Genomic DNA, 19,337 nt, shown 5'->3' with positions numbered 1-19,337 from the left:
ATACAGGCAGAACATTTATGTTGGATTGTTTATATTGTTACCATTGAAGTTGTATTATGTATACGGAGAGAGTTTCTGAAAAAGTTTATAGCTTTCTACTCAATTCTCTGTTTTACATTTAACAATTTATGCAACAATTGTAATTATGTCAATAGATACTGTTTAAACAAAATCTTGTAAACTAAGGTCTCATTTGAAAAACAGATATCAATAAAGTGCAAGGATTTATCAATGTGTTCGAAGAGTTGGTTTTTTGAAGGTATACTAAATAAATATTGTGCAGACACTGTATGGCATACAAAACAGTAAATAAAAAACTGAAAAAACAGAATGACAGAACACTAAAAATGTTTCTATATATAGGCATTCTTTATTTACTCTTTTTGATATCTGTTGGCATATACAAGCACTTAGTTTGTTATTGTACACACGTTTTTGAAATGCTAATATTCATACTTCCGTAATGGATTTATCAGTGAGACTTTTTCACCACAGCTTCAAGAAAGAATGCATGCATATATCTAGCTACGCTTCTCCCGTCCTAGCAATGCTTTCTCTAATCCCATCATCGGTGATTCAAACGCCAAGGAAATTACAAAAGCAACAGCATAGGTAAGACAAATGTTTCCAAGGAAGAGATAAGACTACAAAAATCAAAAAAGATGAAATGTAAGTTTAATTCATTAATAAACAATAGTAATGCGTTTAAAGAAGAGTGTGTTACAATTTTGTTCGCAAATATTTAAAACTCACAGACACAAAAGTTACAGGTGTAATCTTTACTATGTATGCTATAAAATAAATAAAATCATTCACTAAAGATGAACAAAGGTAAGTAATGAAATCTACTTGGAGAGCCGAACACCATTTGTTACGAATATAACACAGCATCTATTTGTTGTTCCGTTAAATTTGTCGACCCAAATTTAGATTTTTCTGCAGTAGATTTTAGAGCGTTTCGTTCTTATGAGAAGCTTCACATACCATCATATCAAGTAGATTCCATCATTTTACGTATGCGAACAATTTAATAATCAGTTATATTTCACCTATAGTAAATGTTTCCGTAAATTTCTGTTTTAACAAAGAATGAATTCAAAGTAGCACTAGAAATAAATATCAAACTTACGATCTCAAGGTCGTACCACCTCATCAAAGTACGCCGACTGAAGTAGTACAAGTACATTATCACAGGATGTACCAGATAGGCGCAATAAGTAAGTCGGCTTAGTGGAATTATTGCACGCCACGAAAGTAGTGCGTTCACAGGGCCTGTATCAAATAGAATTGAAAGAAATACAATCAAGACAAGTCGAAAGATTTCCTGCGGCCAGAAGTTATACAGACCAGATATTGTTAACAGTAACCTATGGGCGAATAACGTACTCGAGTTTTTTTATTATACCATTACACTTTAATGTATGAAATATTACTCCATTCAACATGATTTACAAGTAGATCTATGAACTACGTATTTCTTAAATTGAAAGTTATTGTTTTGAGCTAAAATAACTATATTTCCCTTTCATGTATAACATAACTTTTAGCTTAACTGGTCACATTCCTTGGCTATTGAAATGCTTACTAGAGCTTTCACAAGTGCAATTCATTCACCTGGACTTATTTGACAACACAGGACCATAATCCCGGAAATTGAAGAGCAATTCATACAAAAAACCTTATGCACAATAAGGTATTAATATTGATCATTGCTGAATGTTTGAATAAAATATATGAAATAATGAATGAGGAATTCAGGTCACAAACATTTCTCTATATATCATATAGAGTGCCAGCTATTTGCTAAAACGGAGTTCCATAAATGCGATAAGCCAATCGCATAGCGATAAAAAGTCACGTGAAATCATCCATTCCCCATGTGCTACACTACTTGTTGTATTCCAATATACTTCAGGCCGCAGGTAATAACGTTTTTCTTCGTGATAGATTGAATTTAAAAACTAACCAAGTTGCTTTTACATATTTAGACTTTTAAAAGAAGGTAGAAAATCAAGCATAACAATTTCAAATACAATTCATCAATGTATTTTTCTTTATCATTACTGCAAATTGTAACGACTGTTAATAATTTAAAGATATTCTAATACTTAAATAGAATGGTATTCTAAATGATTTAACAGTTCAGTTTAGTTTTGAAAAAAAAAACGGAAGCACGTTTTACCAATATCAGCTAGTATAGGAATCAATGACCTCAAATTTGCTTTGGTTTAAACAGGTTAAAAGTAACAACAAACAGAAAACACAAATGACTAAATATATCTTACGCACTAAATGTAACATAATATCAAACGCCTTAATATGAATGCATGTTTAAAGATTATCTAAGATTGAAACATTATACATGTATTATCTGCTTAAATTCCGCATTATATATTACAATGATAATTGGGTGGATCTGGTCACACTTTCATATAAATAATCACATTTGCACTACTTTTCACACCATGTCTCTGATATTGGTATTGTCAGTCTAAAATGGAAAATGATATCATGTTAACATTTGTACATGAGTTAATTGTTGCTTTAAAGATAATAAAATAACAAGGAACGAAAATTTGTTAAAATAGTTACCGCCATATCCGGTAGCACAAGCAAATATGACCCAAGCGACCGCCATACCCCAGGCTGTTCTTCCAGTGGCATTGTAAAGAGCAGCAGCGTCTACACCAAGCTTCTCCGTTCCCTCTGAGTCGTAGAGACCGTACAAAACCAAGAGAGCGAACGCTGTTGCAATGGCCCAGCCTAGCATGTTAACAAACTGAAGTTAAAGATCATCGTTAGTTAAAAATTTACAAAATATTACTTAATCAATTGGGTTTCTTTTTGTGCATTTATCAGAGGAAAAATGTACTAATGAGTATTATTTCACTGGATAAATATCATTGGTTGACTCAATTCTATATCAACTTATTTTTGCAGATTCTGAGGACATTTGTATTATTTTGCGTGTAAAGAGGACTGGTTTCAAACGTACCGGAATCAACGACGCCTCAAACGGGTTAGAAACTAACGATTTCCGTTTTTGAAATATATGGCTTTCTCTTTCTTTATGTAATTTGAAAACAATGCATACCTATACAATTCCAAATATATTGGTATTTCAAGCAGACGTTTGAGCTAGTGCAAAAAAAAGATTATAGGTAAATCCGACCCGTTGATTATGATATATGTTCTCATGTTTTTACCTTGGACATCTTCACTTTACAATCTGTTTTGTACAGAATATAGCCGGTGAATAAACCAACAACGTATGGTGCAATCCGACACCATGGTTTAACATAGATTAATGTAAATGCCTCATTTGACGAATCCCTGGAATGATAGCAAATATAACAAAATACAAAGGGAATAACTGATGAAGTGTGAGAAAGTGACGTGTTTTTGTAGAAGTTCCATTAAAATACAAAACACATTTGTTATAATTCTCAATTCATGATAATTTTGTATTTGTCAACAGAGTCTATAGGGTAATTTCGTTCATCCTTGCATTCCGAAATCTTTATAACACCTGACGGTGGATCGTAATATATAAAAACTGTAGCTTTACTCATTCGTATTGCAATTTATTTTTATACTTACCCTAAAATCATGTTAGAACCAAGCTTATGTTGTTTTGAAATAACTCCCGTTGCAATGAAATTACTAAGAACGAATGCTAGACATGTTATAGTTCCCCATAGCGGTGAGCTGCAAGTAGGATATAATGTATGTGTCAAAATACAATTTGAAGTAAGGTAACAGCCATATTGATTTTTAGTCTAATTCTGATGACATTAAATGAACGAACCTGTGGCAAATAGTTTCGATTATTGATAGCAAAGCCATAACGTATGTGTGTTATTTACTTAATATAGCTTGGAAAGTGTTCAGAGATAAATATTCAGTGTTTCCAAGTCTTTACAATAGCCTAAGGTACATGTGATCAATATAAATCGGTCACACAATTTTGAGAACGACGAAATGTTATAAGTAGTTAGGTAATGTTAAAATATATTTAGTATATAAGATGAACAGATCAGATCAAGGGTAATAAAAGAACTCGGTATATTTACTAGTAAAGAGGTATAAGCATCAATGGACTGATAACATAGAACTGCATGTCATTTGATAAATACCAACTCCATGCCATACACTGAAACAAATATATGATAATGTTATATATTTCTCCGTTACAGCAACATTAGAAGCATCATTACAATGTTTTAGCTCCTAACATCTAGAGGAACAAAGGTTCTACAGAACTAACTAATCAAAGCAATTAGTTGCATGCCTTTGTGACATAACAGAATGTTGCCCGGTAGGATGTACAGATGTAGTGGTCTTAGGAACATGCAAGGGAAGAGATTAATTGTTGTTCAGTATATCGTGTAACACAAAACGTTTATACTAAAAGTATGAAGCACACCATGTACATAGGCAAGGGATAACGAGAGTGTCAGAGAGAAGTTGGGACACAAGTGACAGAAGCGATTTTGGAGATGGCTACGTTTACACCTTCAAATGTTATCATTTTATGGCTGATCTGGCTAAGCGTGGTTTAATTGAAAGTCCCGAATGAAATTAGCTTCCTTAACCCTAAAAAAGAAAAATAATTATAGGTGATATCGATGATATTGGAATATTTACCATTTTTTCAGGTTCGATGATATTATTAACGTATAAGATATTTTTCCACCACGTGTCTTTGCATTCATCCTGTTCAAACCCAGTCGACTGAGGCCAAAGAGGTCCAGTTGTCCAGTATTTCATCGTAGGCACATAGAACATGAGGAAGAGCATATAAGGAGGAGTCAGTCTGGAACAAATCTTTTATATTTCACTGTCTTTAAGGTAAGTTATTGGATTGAACACTGTCTACTAGTTCCCTTTGCGTCTTCGACTTTTTATATTTGTATTGCTCAACAATAGCATAAATAATAAAAGATATTTCATCAAGATTTTAGTATTTTTAATTGTTTAAAGGTGGTCACATGTCGACCACCTATATTTATTAGGAGGGTCAGAAAATTATCCTATCGAATTTAATTATATATAATTTATTATATAATCGACTTATCATAGTGATGCCGTATGTTTCTGTAGAAGTTAATTAACTGATAGAATAACTTATAGTATTAGGTTACGACTTAAAATGCTAAATTGTTGCTAGAAATAGATGAACCACTGCATGACCAGCAATAAAGATAGAAACTTGCTATATATGTAATACTACAAGGTATCCTAGCGAGATTCCTTGAATATTTAAAGAAATGCATCCCGTGAGACCAAACTCACTTAAACACATGTGCATACTCTTAATACATGCACCTCTGTATAGTTATACGTTATGACTAGTATTGGGACACAATGTAAATAGAATAGTGTAAAAATAATACCTCCAAAATCTGTGAAAGTAAAACATTCCCCAGCTGAATCTTTTAGCACCATTTTTCTTCTTCATTTCACGTAGAGATAGGTATGCTACCAATAATCCGCTGAACACAGAAAAAGTATATTTAAATTCATTTGCTATATCTTTCTTCTTTTGCATTAGTTTCGTGTAATTAGCTTTCTTCATCTATTTTGTTATTAAAAAGGTCATTGTAATCGGCTGCATTTAAAGTTAGATTTTAATTTCAATCTTCCTTTATCTAAATTGTACACAACACATCACTTTGCTAATATATATATATATATATATATATATATATATATATATATATATATATATATATTAGGATTTGCTAGACTAAATTTGTTATATTTATTTATTACACGCACATTCTATTTGCTTTTATGTTACTGTGTTTTAAAAATCAAGAAAAAAAAATCAAGACTTAATACATATAAAAAAATCAAGACATATTACATAGACAATTCAGACTCTTGGGCCCCTCTATGCCTCACTGTGTTTTTAAGGTATGTCGACGAGAATGCACGCATACATAAAATAAAATTACGAGCATCCGAGGCATCCTTTTCGCCTACTGGCACTATGATTTCGACAGCTTCTAATTAATTGATGAAAGTTGTTACTAACTTGTGGTGAACACGTAGATTAAGGTACAGAATCTAAATGTATTTTACTGTGATACGCATAAGCTGAAATACTGTTAAGAACGTGTGAAGTTAATTTACATATAATATAGCAATACCTTAAAACAAAGAATGTATCCACAGCAACTGTCGCATTTGATATTACTTGAAAGGAAAACCTCTTTAGAATTTGAGGCAGAAATGTTGAAATATTGTCTGCAAATTGAGATAAAAAAGGCACGAAATTTTAACCGTAACATGTATCCATTATGCTATATAACTACATAACTTTTATGTAGAACAAAATATGTAGGACTGCTTCGAGAAGCAATCATGACTAATCCAATTTATGAGATTGTCTTAAAACCCAAATTTGATAATGATGTTTAATCAAGCTTGTGAATAATATCAGCTTACATTCTAATAAGGTTGTACTTAAGCCCAGATGAAAAATGTGAGATAATACAAATGGTCATCTGTCATTAAATATTTTCTTTAGACATTTACTTCAAATGTTTAAACTCCTGAACAAATGTATCTAACTATAATTTTATGTTTGTGTTTTACTCATGCCATATCTTAAAAATGCATGTCTGTTAACCGCCCTCGAATTAAATTTTTAAAGTTTCTATGCATTTGATCTGCAGAATAATAAACTGATGTCTTCAAATTATGTCACCGAAGGGCTAAATAATTTCTGTATTACACATCTATCATTTTTGCGGTTAAAGGAAGTTCTGCACGTTTGATAAACCGGAAGTAATGGTGTAACGTTTTGTAAAATAAATCCAAGACTAAAAAGAATAGTTTTACTATTTTAATGACAACCCGTGAATGAATCTGTTAAACGGAAACGTTTCTATTTTTCTAAAGATGGAATATATTAAAACATTTGACATTCTATTCATTAATTAATAATTCTAGAAAATGTCTTAATATCAGCGATTGATGTACGAATGTCTTTAATCATGGTTAGATACCTCAAAAACAAGCACAATCACCTATATATTTCATTTCACCATTTTATAGGCTACACGTTCATTTACGAATGTGAGAAGTTTCATTTAAATCTACATTAAAGAAAAATTACTATGCGTGAAAATATTATCAAAATTATATCTAGGCGTCCATTATAAAGACTTGTGTGCAATCAATTTTTTTTAGATATTTTAGCAAAACAATCAAGCACAATATCCTGTATTCGAATTTTCAAGTATTTTCCACAGAGTAACGAAAAGTAAGGGTTTAATCAAATTTTACATTGCATAAAATATTTGATCCCAACGTGCAGAACTAACTTAAGCATATCGCAGAAAATCTTTAGGTACAAATGCTGTTTTCAACACACTGTAAATCACTTGAGAGTTTTCTGAATTTAAAGTTTGTAAGTAAATTGTAAATTGTTAATGTAGACGTTAGTAAATAGGTTGAAAAGTTAAAGGTACCAGTGGCATTTAATCCAAAGGCGTAAGTATGTCCCAAGACTACCCATGTCATACTGATGAATCTTATTCCATTAACGCTCGTGAGAATCCCTGACGCTTGGTTTGTGTTGAAAATCTTCGAGGCGTTAGTATATGCCGAAAATGAGAGAAGCAATCTTCCTGGTAAACCTGTAAGCACCACACAAATATATCAGTCAGTGTCATAAGTATATTTATTGCAAAGTGTAAGAAAAATGCGAGATATTTTATATATTTTCCATGAAAATGAAAATATCAGCTGAACATTTATTTTATTGAACAATGAAATATTTATATACAGTTACTAATCATTTTAAAGGTAATTTTTGATTTTTGCTAGAGTAGAACATATTTTTTAATTTTGAAAATAAGTTTAATTTTGAAAACGTTGAGTGTAAAAGCACATTAAAAATATTATATAGAAGAAGTAATACCAGGTTTGTATGTCATGTCAGGTTCCCGTTCGTCATGAATTTTCGTTTCAACAGCGTGGTCGTACGAATCGCGGTTTAGTGGACTTTTTTCTGATATAATACCACTGTTTGAAATGTGGCCATTAGATTGATGAACGTGGCCATTTTCTTGTTTGGAAGAAAACGTTCCATACATATGATTACTTGGCTGTGGAAATAAAGAAACAAAAACGTTGTTGGTTACATTTAACACAGGTATATAAGACTTTGTAACTTTAAGTTTCAATTTCAAACTAATGAATATAAGTTTTAGAGCGTAGACTTAAAGCTGAATGTAGATTTCAAGCTGAATTGTGTTTTACTTGAAAGTTATAAAATGTTTTTTGTTTTGTTTTTTGTTTTGTTCAGTCAAATTACGACCAAAGCAGTATAGGATTTAAAGGTGTGGGTGTCATTTGAAATTTATCTTTTCACATAATATTATTATAATGACAAGAATAAAATGTTCTTGCCAAAAAGATTCATCGATACGATGAATTAGTGAATCGTTGTTGTTGACAGGGAAAAATAGTTTTGCGCCAACGGACGTTCTTAAAACTATTTATAGATGATTCATCGACACGGTGAATTAGTGAATCATTGTTGTTGACAGGAAAAAATATTCTAGCTTAAAAGCACGTTATTAAAACTAGTTATAGATGATTCATCGACGTGATGAATTAGTGAATCATTGTTGTTGACAGGGGTACGATATTCTTGCCAAAAAGCACGTTCTAAGAAATATTTATAGATGATTCATCGTCGTGATAAATTAGAGAATCGTTTCTGTTGACAGGGAAAAATATTTTTTTTTCTTAAAAGGACGTTCTTAAAACTATTTATAGATGATTCATCGAAGTGATGAATTAGTGAATCATTGTTGTTGACAGGAAAAAATATTCTTGCTTAAAAGCACGTTCTAAGAACTATTTATAGATGATTCATCGACGACGTGATGAATTAGTGAATCATTGTTGTTGACAGGGGTACAATATTCTTGCCAAAAAGCACGTTCTAAGAAATATTTATAGATGATTCATCGACGTGATAAATTAGAGAATCACTGTTTTACTTATTTTGTGTAAAATGCGTTACCTCCACTTTGTTCATCTGTGACACGTATGGTAACAAGACTTGAATAGTGACGTCATAGGCTGTCGCAATGACTATTATTACAAGAAATATTGAACACACTACACTGAAAATATATAAAATATAGTCTAATCTAATGAACTTATTTAGCTGCAAGAGATATTAAACTGCAAGTAATATTTTATCATCTCAAGTGATTAGAATGCGTTATGCAAGACAATTCAATGTAACAACATTTGTTGTTTGCATTATTCATTTAAATAATTTGACTAAAGATGCAATAGCTCTGGGCAATTAACGGTCATAACCTGTTTACTGTAAAAGTAGAAATTTTCGCGAGGATTTAATGTTCGCTATATTCTCGGGGCCTTACATCTCGCGAAAATTAATTCTCGCGTGCACTTTCACCATTAGTATAATTCTTATTCAAGTATGTTACCATTTTTACAATTTTGCGAAAATTAAACCTCGCGAACATACTCATAATTTCTGATTTGCAAAATTTTGATCCAGCGAAAATACAGTATTAGAAAGCGTTTCGATAAATAATATAAATTTCATTCGGGGTCTGCTTTCTGGATTGTTGGCCAGTACTTCGGTTCCAAAACGCATGATGGTTGTATGGACCAGTTTCTTTCCTAATTTAAAGATAAGTAGTTTGGACAATTGATATTACGTGTACACTTGAATAATGACTTGCATAATAACATGTTTACGAATCGGATAGAAATATCCGTCCCGAGGGCACCTGCGCATTTGACGGTAATAAGGCTGATATTTTTTCTTGCATATTGTATACATGTTAGCATTTTATTCTGGCATATTATTTTTCTTGCATACCTTATTTTACAAATAACGGTAAAAATACTTTCTTTGTAGCACTCTTTCTTATAGTAGAGCGCGGGAAATTAACTTCCGTAAGCAGAAGTGACGTCATAATGTTTTGCGTTACGCACAATAACAAAATTCCACTTTATTAGTTTTATCATCTGTAGCGTAACGTTATGTTCCTACGGTAAACTAACGTATTTTGAATCGAGAAATATACTATAAGGAACGGAGAGAAACTATCAAGGTACCTGCTTTTTTCGTATTTTACATAAACAATATATTATCAGTGCATGAACCATTAGTTGTCATTAACAGCACGAGAGTCATCTGGAATGGGGGTGCCAGATGGGTTTTGCCGGCATGGGTAAAATCACCGGAAATGCCAGTCCGGTGTGCAAGAATGTTTTCTCCTTCCCGGACTTCAACTCTCCTAACATTTGAACATTGTTTAGAATGATAAAATTTCTGAATTACATGACTGCAATAGCCTTGTCACTGTATTCCAAGTCCTTTTCCTGACACACTGCATACGCATATGGAACGAAGCTGGTATTAAGCGGAAGGGAGCGTACCACTGAAATTTAATTTAGATAAGCTACATATCTATGGACAAAAATTTACAAAGTCACAGCGTTAAAAATGCTTGAACATCAACATCATAAAATATATATGGTAGATACTATGTCATGTAAGGGGCATGCTTCTAGATCCAAATCAAACGCCAAAAGTTTTTAATAAAGATAGCAATTAATTAAAGATATAGAAAATGAAAACCAAGTGTTTCTAAATTGTTTACTTAATGTGTTCGGTACAAAGCAGAAGTTTTCTGCATTTATTTCTGGAAACGTGTACATCAGACAAGTATGCCCACGGACAGAATGTTGAGCCCGCCAGCTGTCAAATGTGGCCTTGACTTTAGACCTAGGGACCTGGTTCTTGCGCCTGACACTCCGTCTCATTATAGTGAAACTTCATGCCAAGTCACATCAAAATCCCACCATGCATGAAGGAGAAATGCTCTGGACAAACTTCAATTTGACTTTTGACCTCCACCTTTGACTTTGACCATTGAGATAGGAACATGGGGTTTGCGCATGACACTCCTTCTCATTAAGGTAAACATTCTTGCAAAATATGAACAAGATTGGTTTATGCATATCAAAGTTATGGTCCGTAAATAATCGGACGGACGCACACACGCTCGGACCGGACGCATGCATGGACAAAACACAAACACCGACCCATCAAAAGTGACGACTAGGTGGAGCTCACCGCAAGCGGGCTCGACAATAAAATATTCACGTTATCATTTAAAAACTCATTGCAGTTATTTACTAAAAAAATGCCCTTTTTTTCAAATTACGAAGCATTTCCCATAAATTCGGAGGCATGCAGGTGTATTGTTATGTAATGTAACCTTTGTAAATGCTTAGCTATCCTTTCGACAAGGTGACATATGCAGTTTGGTTCCATTTTAGGTATTTTACTTAATTACTAGAACACATGTAAAATTTACTAAAGCAATAAATTAATTATGTTAACGTAAGTTATTTTGCATTATTTTATATCAAATTGTTTCTACCCATATCAGTAAAACTTTTACATGTTAGAGCTAATGCTCCGGCCTCCAGCGAAGAACAAGTATCAGGAAAACACATTCCTATTGCAAGAGCCAATCCTGTTGGTTGCAGTAACGTTGGTTGCTGTAAAACAATTCAGTACGTGAAAACATGCTATATGCACATAAAAACAGTCTTGCTAAATTGAACGATAAGTTTACTAAACACATTGTGCAATCATGTTAATGGTATTTCGTTTACATAAAACATAATTAGTGAAATGGGATTTTTGCTTTTTAAACCCACAACACAAAGAATATTGGTGCTTTGTACAAGTTAAGAATGCTATAGAATATTCTGAGCGGAACTGGTTTTCTGGAACGAGTCCTTGAAATAAAGCTTTAAAAAAAGCTTTCCACATAAACAGGTTTAAGAAAATAGACAAGAAATATCACGTGCACTGTACCTGTAATGTAGACAAATGTACATTCTGCATTATGTTAACTTAAATGATACCTGATCCCCTCCAATAGGGAAGTATGTGAGACAGTATTTTCCATTATATGGGTTACTAGGACCAGTTTTATTGACAGGATCGTCGTAGACAATGGCCTCTACTGCAGTGCATTCTTCGTAGTTACCTATCCATCTAATGTGGAAGTCAAGTAAATCACTCGAGGGTTTACCAATAGAGTCAACCACTGTATAAAACATAAACATAAATATCCTGATAAAAATAGTCAAAATGGCACAATACAGACTGAATTATTACTTATAATGCTTGTTTCAGTGATTATACTAGTGCGTTGTATGTTTTCAAAAGATGTGCAACAATCCACATTACTCTCATACACATACGTTTCCCCATCCAAATCACCCCCTCCCCAACCTCGCCCAAACAAATCACTATAATATTCTTATGCCTTAGTATTCAAGTGCATATATATATATTTAAAGAATCGGCTACTGCATCTTGAACTGGGAAATACAATTTGTAGGAAGATCCTTTGGAAGAATAAAATGCAACAAAGCAAAACAATAGCAAATACCCTATGATCGAGTAAGTTCATTGGAGGTCATGAAATGCGCCTCAAAGCTCACGTCTCTAAACAGAATTCTAAATAAATTAGAATTAATTCCAAATGAACAAATAATGTTAGAAAAAGTTAATCCAAGTACGGACTTTTTATAACCGCCATAGGGAACTTACAGGCTGCGGTTGTGATAGTAAATGAAAACTGCCCAGGTAATACACGCTTGATATAAAAGAATATAATATAGTTTGCAGATGAAAACTTTTAAAACAGTGTTTTGTTTGATCAAACGATTGTACATGTTTCTATAGATTACTGAGGTAAATGGTATGGATTAAGCATAGAATGGTCATTGTACCATCATTTAAAGATAAGTTGTTATCTGTTGTTGACTAAAATCTTAAACTTATCGTTAAAGTACCTTTATACATGCATGTGCACTTACATTTGTCTGTATTTAGATAAATTATAAACAATTCTCTATCTAAATCAGCTTAAAGTTAAGTTAAACAATCTGTACTGTTTCTTTTGCTTAACGTCTATTTCAGCAGTTCAATAGTATTTATTTATGCTCGTAAACAATTTATTAAGTGGTCAAATCACTCAGGCTGGATATCCCAGTGGGAGCTGGCTACATGTGATAAATGGAAACTTTTATAAGCAGGTTCATGTATGTGTCTTATCAGCAGCTCAAATCTTATGCAAGCAACACGCTATTGGTATATTATTCCAGACATATTAGAATTACCATGGATTTTTAAAGATGTACATTTGTACTATGGTCAACTTTTACTAAAATATCTATCTTAAGATATGATTTAAATCCAGGAAATCCCCATCAGATATATTTAACTTGGCTAGATATATCAAGCTGATTGTGTATACGATGTAGATCACGATAATAACAACTGTTTGTTAAAATCCAGTTGGCAGTTCTTGTACGTTTATTAGTGTGTAATATTTTAGACCTAACACCCATAGTACTGTAAATATACATAATCAAGCGTTTCAATATTTCTCACCATTAAATATTTCATACACCTTCCTACGAATGAATAAAACCTGCTCATTTAATAAAACTGTAATATTAAAGAAATTGGACATTGATCTATGAAACACCGATCCATAAAAAGGAGCTAACGTGACTTAACGTTATTGTCTTCTGACCGTTAAACTGCGAGTCGTCAGCTATTATACTCTTTTTATCCTGTCATACTACTTTCCTAAGGGTATTGTCCCTTTATTCTTTTTACATAAACCTGCTCATTTAATAAAACTGTAATATTAAAGAAATTGGACACTGTTCTATGATACACCGATCCATAAAAAGGAGCTAACGTGACTTAACGTTATTGTCTTCTGACCGTTAAACAGCGAGTCGTCAGCTATTATACTCTTTTTATCCTCCCATACTACTTTCCTAAGGGTATTGTCCCTTTATTCTTTTTACATAACATTGGCCTTTCTCCTTGGGTGTATTTATCACAAACACAAAATATTATCACTTATAGTTAATGCTGGTTTTCAGCCTACCACCAAAACAATATGCCTGCTGAACATTTAGATGTAACAATTTATTATAATTTGACATTATTGGCGTAACACTTACATTTCACGTTAACATTGTTTCGTTTTAAGAATATGTAATTTGAAAAGTAAGTAAGTAAGTGCCAAGTATTCTTTTATCAAATGCAAACTAGGACACAAGAAACAAATGGGTAGGATGATGTCACATGATGTTGCCATAGGGACTAGCATTTACTTATTATATTTCAAATGAAACTGCAATTTTCACATACTAACTTAAGATTCCTTCATCTACATTATATATAAGTTTCATCTATTTGTGATGATATGTGAAGAAATGAAAATACTTTGCCTGGTACCTATAGAACAACCCAATATAATAAGACTTTAATGTTAGTATTTACAATTAACCCTTACCCTGCTAAATTTCTATAATGGACTGGTCCATCTTCTAATTTGGGCAGTACCATTTATCATTTGAAGGGGTATTTACTGAAAATTTACTGACTGGATAGCGAACAGTGCAGACCATGATCAGACTGCACGGATGTGCAGGCTGATCTTGGTCTGCACTGGTCGCAAAGGCAGAATCACTTGCCACCAGCAGGCTAAGGGTTAAGAAGTATGGGCATAAAATATATCTTTAAAAACAGGCTCATACTTACTGCGAAGCGCCCAATTCTCTTGATCTTTTATTCCTTGGAGGAGATACTTTGTATGATTCAGACACAAGCTTCCAACTTCGTATGGATTGTATTGTTCAAATTCATTGTCAAGAAGCTTTTCCGCGCTGTCAGTAAGACTTTCTTCTTTGAATATTTGCTTTAATTTAGTTACTATACCAGTAGTTTCTTCAAGTTTCTCTGTCTCTCTGTCTCTTACTTTAGCTTGCCTAATCTCTGTCATGAAGTCTCCAAAATTTTGACATGAGCATGCGTAAACAAAACAGGCAAGCAAACATAACGTTAACTTCATTTTTATATGTATTTGAAAAGTTGGCACCAATATGTTGTAAGAATGTTTGTGTAGTTTCCAATAAATGCCAATAATCCGTTTATGTTTTGGAATAGGTTTTTACTTTTCCAGATTCACAAATAACTATTTTGAAATATACGTATTAGTGACCAGATCCGATGTTACTTTTGTCACGCTGCTACTAACGTAAGTATGATGATATATTAGTTGATAAAGTGGTGTGATATCCGATATGAATGTAAGATAATAAAGTTTAATAATAATGTCACGTTAAAATCTATTCTGTTTCACGAATTACAGAGCTGCGATAAATCAAATACTTAAATTGAAAGAAAAAAAGATATACTTCATTTGAGTCATGCGTTTAACCCGTATAGGTACGGAAGCAGTTCAAACACCCACTTTCCGACGCGCTTATAGGGAGAGCGCAGTACTATAGATCGCGGGGCCGTGATTTCGATCTCCGGGCTGGCCGTATTTTCTCCGTGACGAATTGATAAAACACATTGTGTCTGAAATCATTCGTCCTCCACCTCTGATTCATATGGGGAAGTTGGCAGTAACTTGCGGAGAACAGGTTTGTACTGGTACAGAAGCAAGAAACAATGGTAATATGTTAACTGCCTGCCATTACATAACAGAAATACTGTTGTAAAACGCTGTTAAAACCAAAACAAAAAAAAATCACTTTTCGATAAACAACTAAAACGTTGCATAAGTAGCGCTACTTCGTTGTATTTGTGTTCTCACCAGAAACTTTCTTTGTGAATATTCAAAACAATTCCGCATGAATTGTTTAATTATATTTGAAATGTTGGTCTAAGGCTATTTTACATTGTTTACTTGAGGTATAATAAAACTGAATATCAACCGACAGGGTGTTATAATTTATAAACAAAATATCATTGTATTAAAAAAATAACCCCTCTATGGAAAACTTTAAAAAAAAATAAAATGTACATGTATTTACATGTAGTTAACAGTTTTTTGAGAAAATGTTGTTTAATCCGCCCTTATATATATTTTAAGCTACGAAACATATAAGCTTTAAATAATAAAACAATTCACTCTTGTTTAAATGTTGCTAATATCAAAGCTTATCGGTAAATTACAAAAGTAGTCATTAGGTCTGTAATACAGTTGTTTGTTTTCGCTAACCCAACCGACCGTATTTAATACCATCAACACTAAAGCTTTTTTTGAAAAGAAAATGGATTTTTGGTTATCTAAATAAGATTGTAAGAAAGTAAATCCAAAGCAAAAATTTCGTCTTATCTTACTAATAGTCAGATAATCTAAGAGATCCCCTTAAATCAGTGCTTGATTTGGTTTAGAAAGGAATCTTTTACTCGCCCATTTATTTTAAGGTATTTACAACAGACGTGAATTCTCCTGAAAACCTATATTTAAGCCGCACCATGAGAAAACCAACATAGTGCATTTGCGACCAGCATGGATCTAGACCAGCCTACGCATCCGCGCAGTCTGGTCAGGATCCATGCTGTTCGCTTTCAAAGCCTATTGCAATTAGAGAAACCGTTAGCGAACAGCAGATGCGCAGGCTGGTCTAGATCCATGCTGGTCGCAAATGCATTATGTTGGTTTTCTCATTGTGCGGCTCATTTGCTGTTTTGGTGACGTAAATCTGTCTTGCTTTATCCCATTTGTTGTGACTTTTCTAATTTACAGTTTACACATTTTTCTATAAGTTATATTTCTACCTGCAGTTTAGGTGTAAACATAAATTTGAAAATTTGGCTTAAACAGTTTTGCACCCTTCTTGTTTTAAAAGGCGATGCTTAATTAAAAGTGAATTATCTTGACAAAAACATATCAAATATATACATTCCAAAAGTAAAATTTAATTAAGTTATACTGGATGAAAGGTTAAACACCAGATCTGTGTATTTCACTATCTAATTTTTCTAGATACTGTGGTTAAATTAACTTTTATGATAACGTTCTTTTATATAACCTTTCGGCACTTTTAAGTACAACTTTCACGCTGATACCATGAATTTATTTCGTGCTATATTTTGACATTCACATTGTTATTGAATGGTATTTTGTAAAACTGCGATTTTGAGGATGGCTGTGAACCAGTTTCGTCCAAAGTAAAGTGAGATAGGAAAATATCGACATAGATTTACGATCACTATGATTAAATGATTATACTGTATACAAAAGTTCACAAAGTGATAAATATGTCAGATTTTAAAATCTTAAATGTGCTACATTTTACACTATGTAATCATTGATAACCTTTGCTAACGCATTTAAATGACTCACCGTACATGATTACTAACTCCAACACTTCAATCAGAACAAATTTATTATCGTATAATAAAATGAAACGAGTTCTTCATACAAACATGCTAAGTACACCAGTTTGAATATTGGAAAAGTAATTAAAAACAAAAATGATAAAACAAGACACTGAATATGCAGTCTTAAAACAAAATAAAAAGTCTTATACATAACTTTGTTAGAATAACTTCTGTTTTATAAATAGCATTTTTATGTGTGTGTGATGGGAGGGGGTATGTATGAAGTTTGGACTCGATCTATCCGAAGGCAAATTTACAAAATACTAATCAGAAAACTGTCACGAACAATGATCAAAGATATCTTAAATCATCTTCAGTTTTTGACTTCATTAATTTTTACAGCCACTTGAATTTTAAACAATCACGATTTCATCACACACTTTCTGCGTCTAAAAAGATAACCATATCAAGTTGGTTACCATATATGGTTAAATATTTAACTGTATATAGCAGTGTGCATATCTACGGTGTTAACTACAAATTCACTTTGAGCTAGATCTTGCTCCAACCTAACTGTGACAAAAACAAGGTAACAAAAATAGATATGATCTGATAAGTATACTCAATAACCATATTCGGGATTCACTTGTAGCCCTTTTAACATTTAACTAAGATTTGAACATGACTGTTTTAGAGATGAGTCAATGTTTACTGTTTTACTTTTTAACCTCTTTTATCTAATAACCCAACACAAAATTTGACGTTGCGATGCTTACGGATTTTGTTTAACTTCTTTCTATCATTTACTTCATAAACTATTACTCAACAATTTCCGTGGCATCCCAATTTTTCAAAAGGCCGGTGTTGTGCATACCTACTTAAACACAGTTCAAAACAGTTTCCTTTGATGAAACTATATACAGTTTTCCATTCAGGCTTCACTAAAATCTATTAACCAAAGAATTTGGAATATTTCTGAGATCGTAACGCTCAATTAGCCACGTTTGCGTACATTCATGAATTTCAATGAAAGGCATCCATTGTGGTGCGTGGTTAGACGGTTTGTGGTGTCAAGAACATGCATTTTTTTAAAGTCTCCGGATGCCCGCTAACGAGCTAAACAGGCCATATGAAAATGGTACATTATACACATTCTGACAATGTAATTCTATTACGTTTTAAATTTACGGGCTATTTTAATCCCTCTCTTAAATCATATCAGTTGTTTGCTTATCTTTCACTGAGAACATTTTCAATATTCACCACAAAAAAGAAACACTATTCTCCGCATAACCATGTCTTTAATGTGGTTAACTAAGGGCAACTAACTGTGGTCGTATGTCCATTATATCTATGATTTTCTTCAAAGAAGTTTTCTGTCTGAATAATGGTAGATGTATTTTAAATATTATATTAAAGTTTCAAATTTGCTCATCAGTTCACTGAATGGTTAACAGCATTCAATTCAACACATAGTTGCACTCAAAATGGAGCGAAAACCTAAACGCGGACATTTCAGAATACAAGAACACAAAGTTCTACAACTTTTTCGTTTAACGATAATTTGATTCGAAATAAAAAGAAAAATATTTCTATCTGTATTAAGAGCTACTGGAAATCTATTCCATTTTTATGTTCATTATTGGCACCATTATAAAACGTTTAGCTCATACGAAAAGCTAAAACATTTATTTACGCTGTTTCGTATAACATCACCGACCTTTCAAGCATGTCCCCTTTATCTTCACAAAAACAAAAACTGTAGCTGTCAATATAAGGAAATATCAAAATGCACAAAACGACCAGCTGTCTTTTTAGACGTCGCTGATTTGTTGTCAATGCTTCAAAAATAGCGATTTAAATGGGCCCTCGGCTGCCGAGTGGTTACGGTCGCTGACTTTGATTCACTTGTTTCTCACTAATGTGTGTTTGAGCCTCACTCGGGGCGATGGATTATTGATGTGAGGAAGCCATCTAGTTTCCTTACGGAATGTCGGTGGTTTTACCCAGATGCCGCCCGTGATGACATAATGCACGGAGGCCATCGTACTTCCTCTCAACCACTGAAGCTGAAAAGTCACTCTATGATCCACAACTGTTT

The 19,337-nt window shown here is 32.9% G+C and overlaps 1 protein-coding gene across 1 annotated transcript; it reads right to left on the bottom strand.

Moving 5' to 3' along the window:
• Nucleotides 1–346: 346 nt before the first annotated feature.
• Nucleotides 347–15,169, bottom strand: LOC123565865 (nose resistant to fluoxetine protein 6-like). The gene is made up of 16 exons (XM_053525321.1): nt 14,660–15,169; nt 11,950–12,134; nt 11,478–11,577; nt 10,349–10,448; nt 9,047–9,149; nt 7,934–8,120; nt 7,482–7,649; nt 6,156–6,252; nt 5,397–5,495; nt 4,648–4,816; nt 4,074–4,153; nt 3,601–3,708; nt 3,207–3,333; nt 2,593–2,779; nt 1,130–1,272; nt 347–644 (listed from the first exon to the last, which is right to left on the bottom strand). Exons 1-16 carry the CDS (start codon nt 14,967–14,969, stop codon nt 522–524), a joined length of 2,286 nt encoding a protein of 761 aa, XP_053381296.1. The 5' UTR covers nt 14,970–15,169; the 3' UTR covers nt 347–521.
• Nucleotides 15,170–19,337: the final 4,168 nt, after the last annotated feature.

This window comes from Mercenaria mercenaria, chromosome 15 (genome assembly GCF_021730395.1).
Source record: "Mercenaria mercenaria strain notata chromosome 15, MADL_Memer_1, whole genome shotgun sequence".
NCBI lineage: Eukaryota > Metazoa > Mollusca > Bivalvia > Venerida > Veneridae > Mercenaria > Mercenaria mercenaria.
This window is presented reverse-complemented; position numbering and strand designations above follow the sequence as displayed.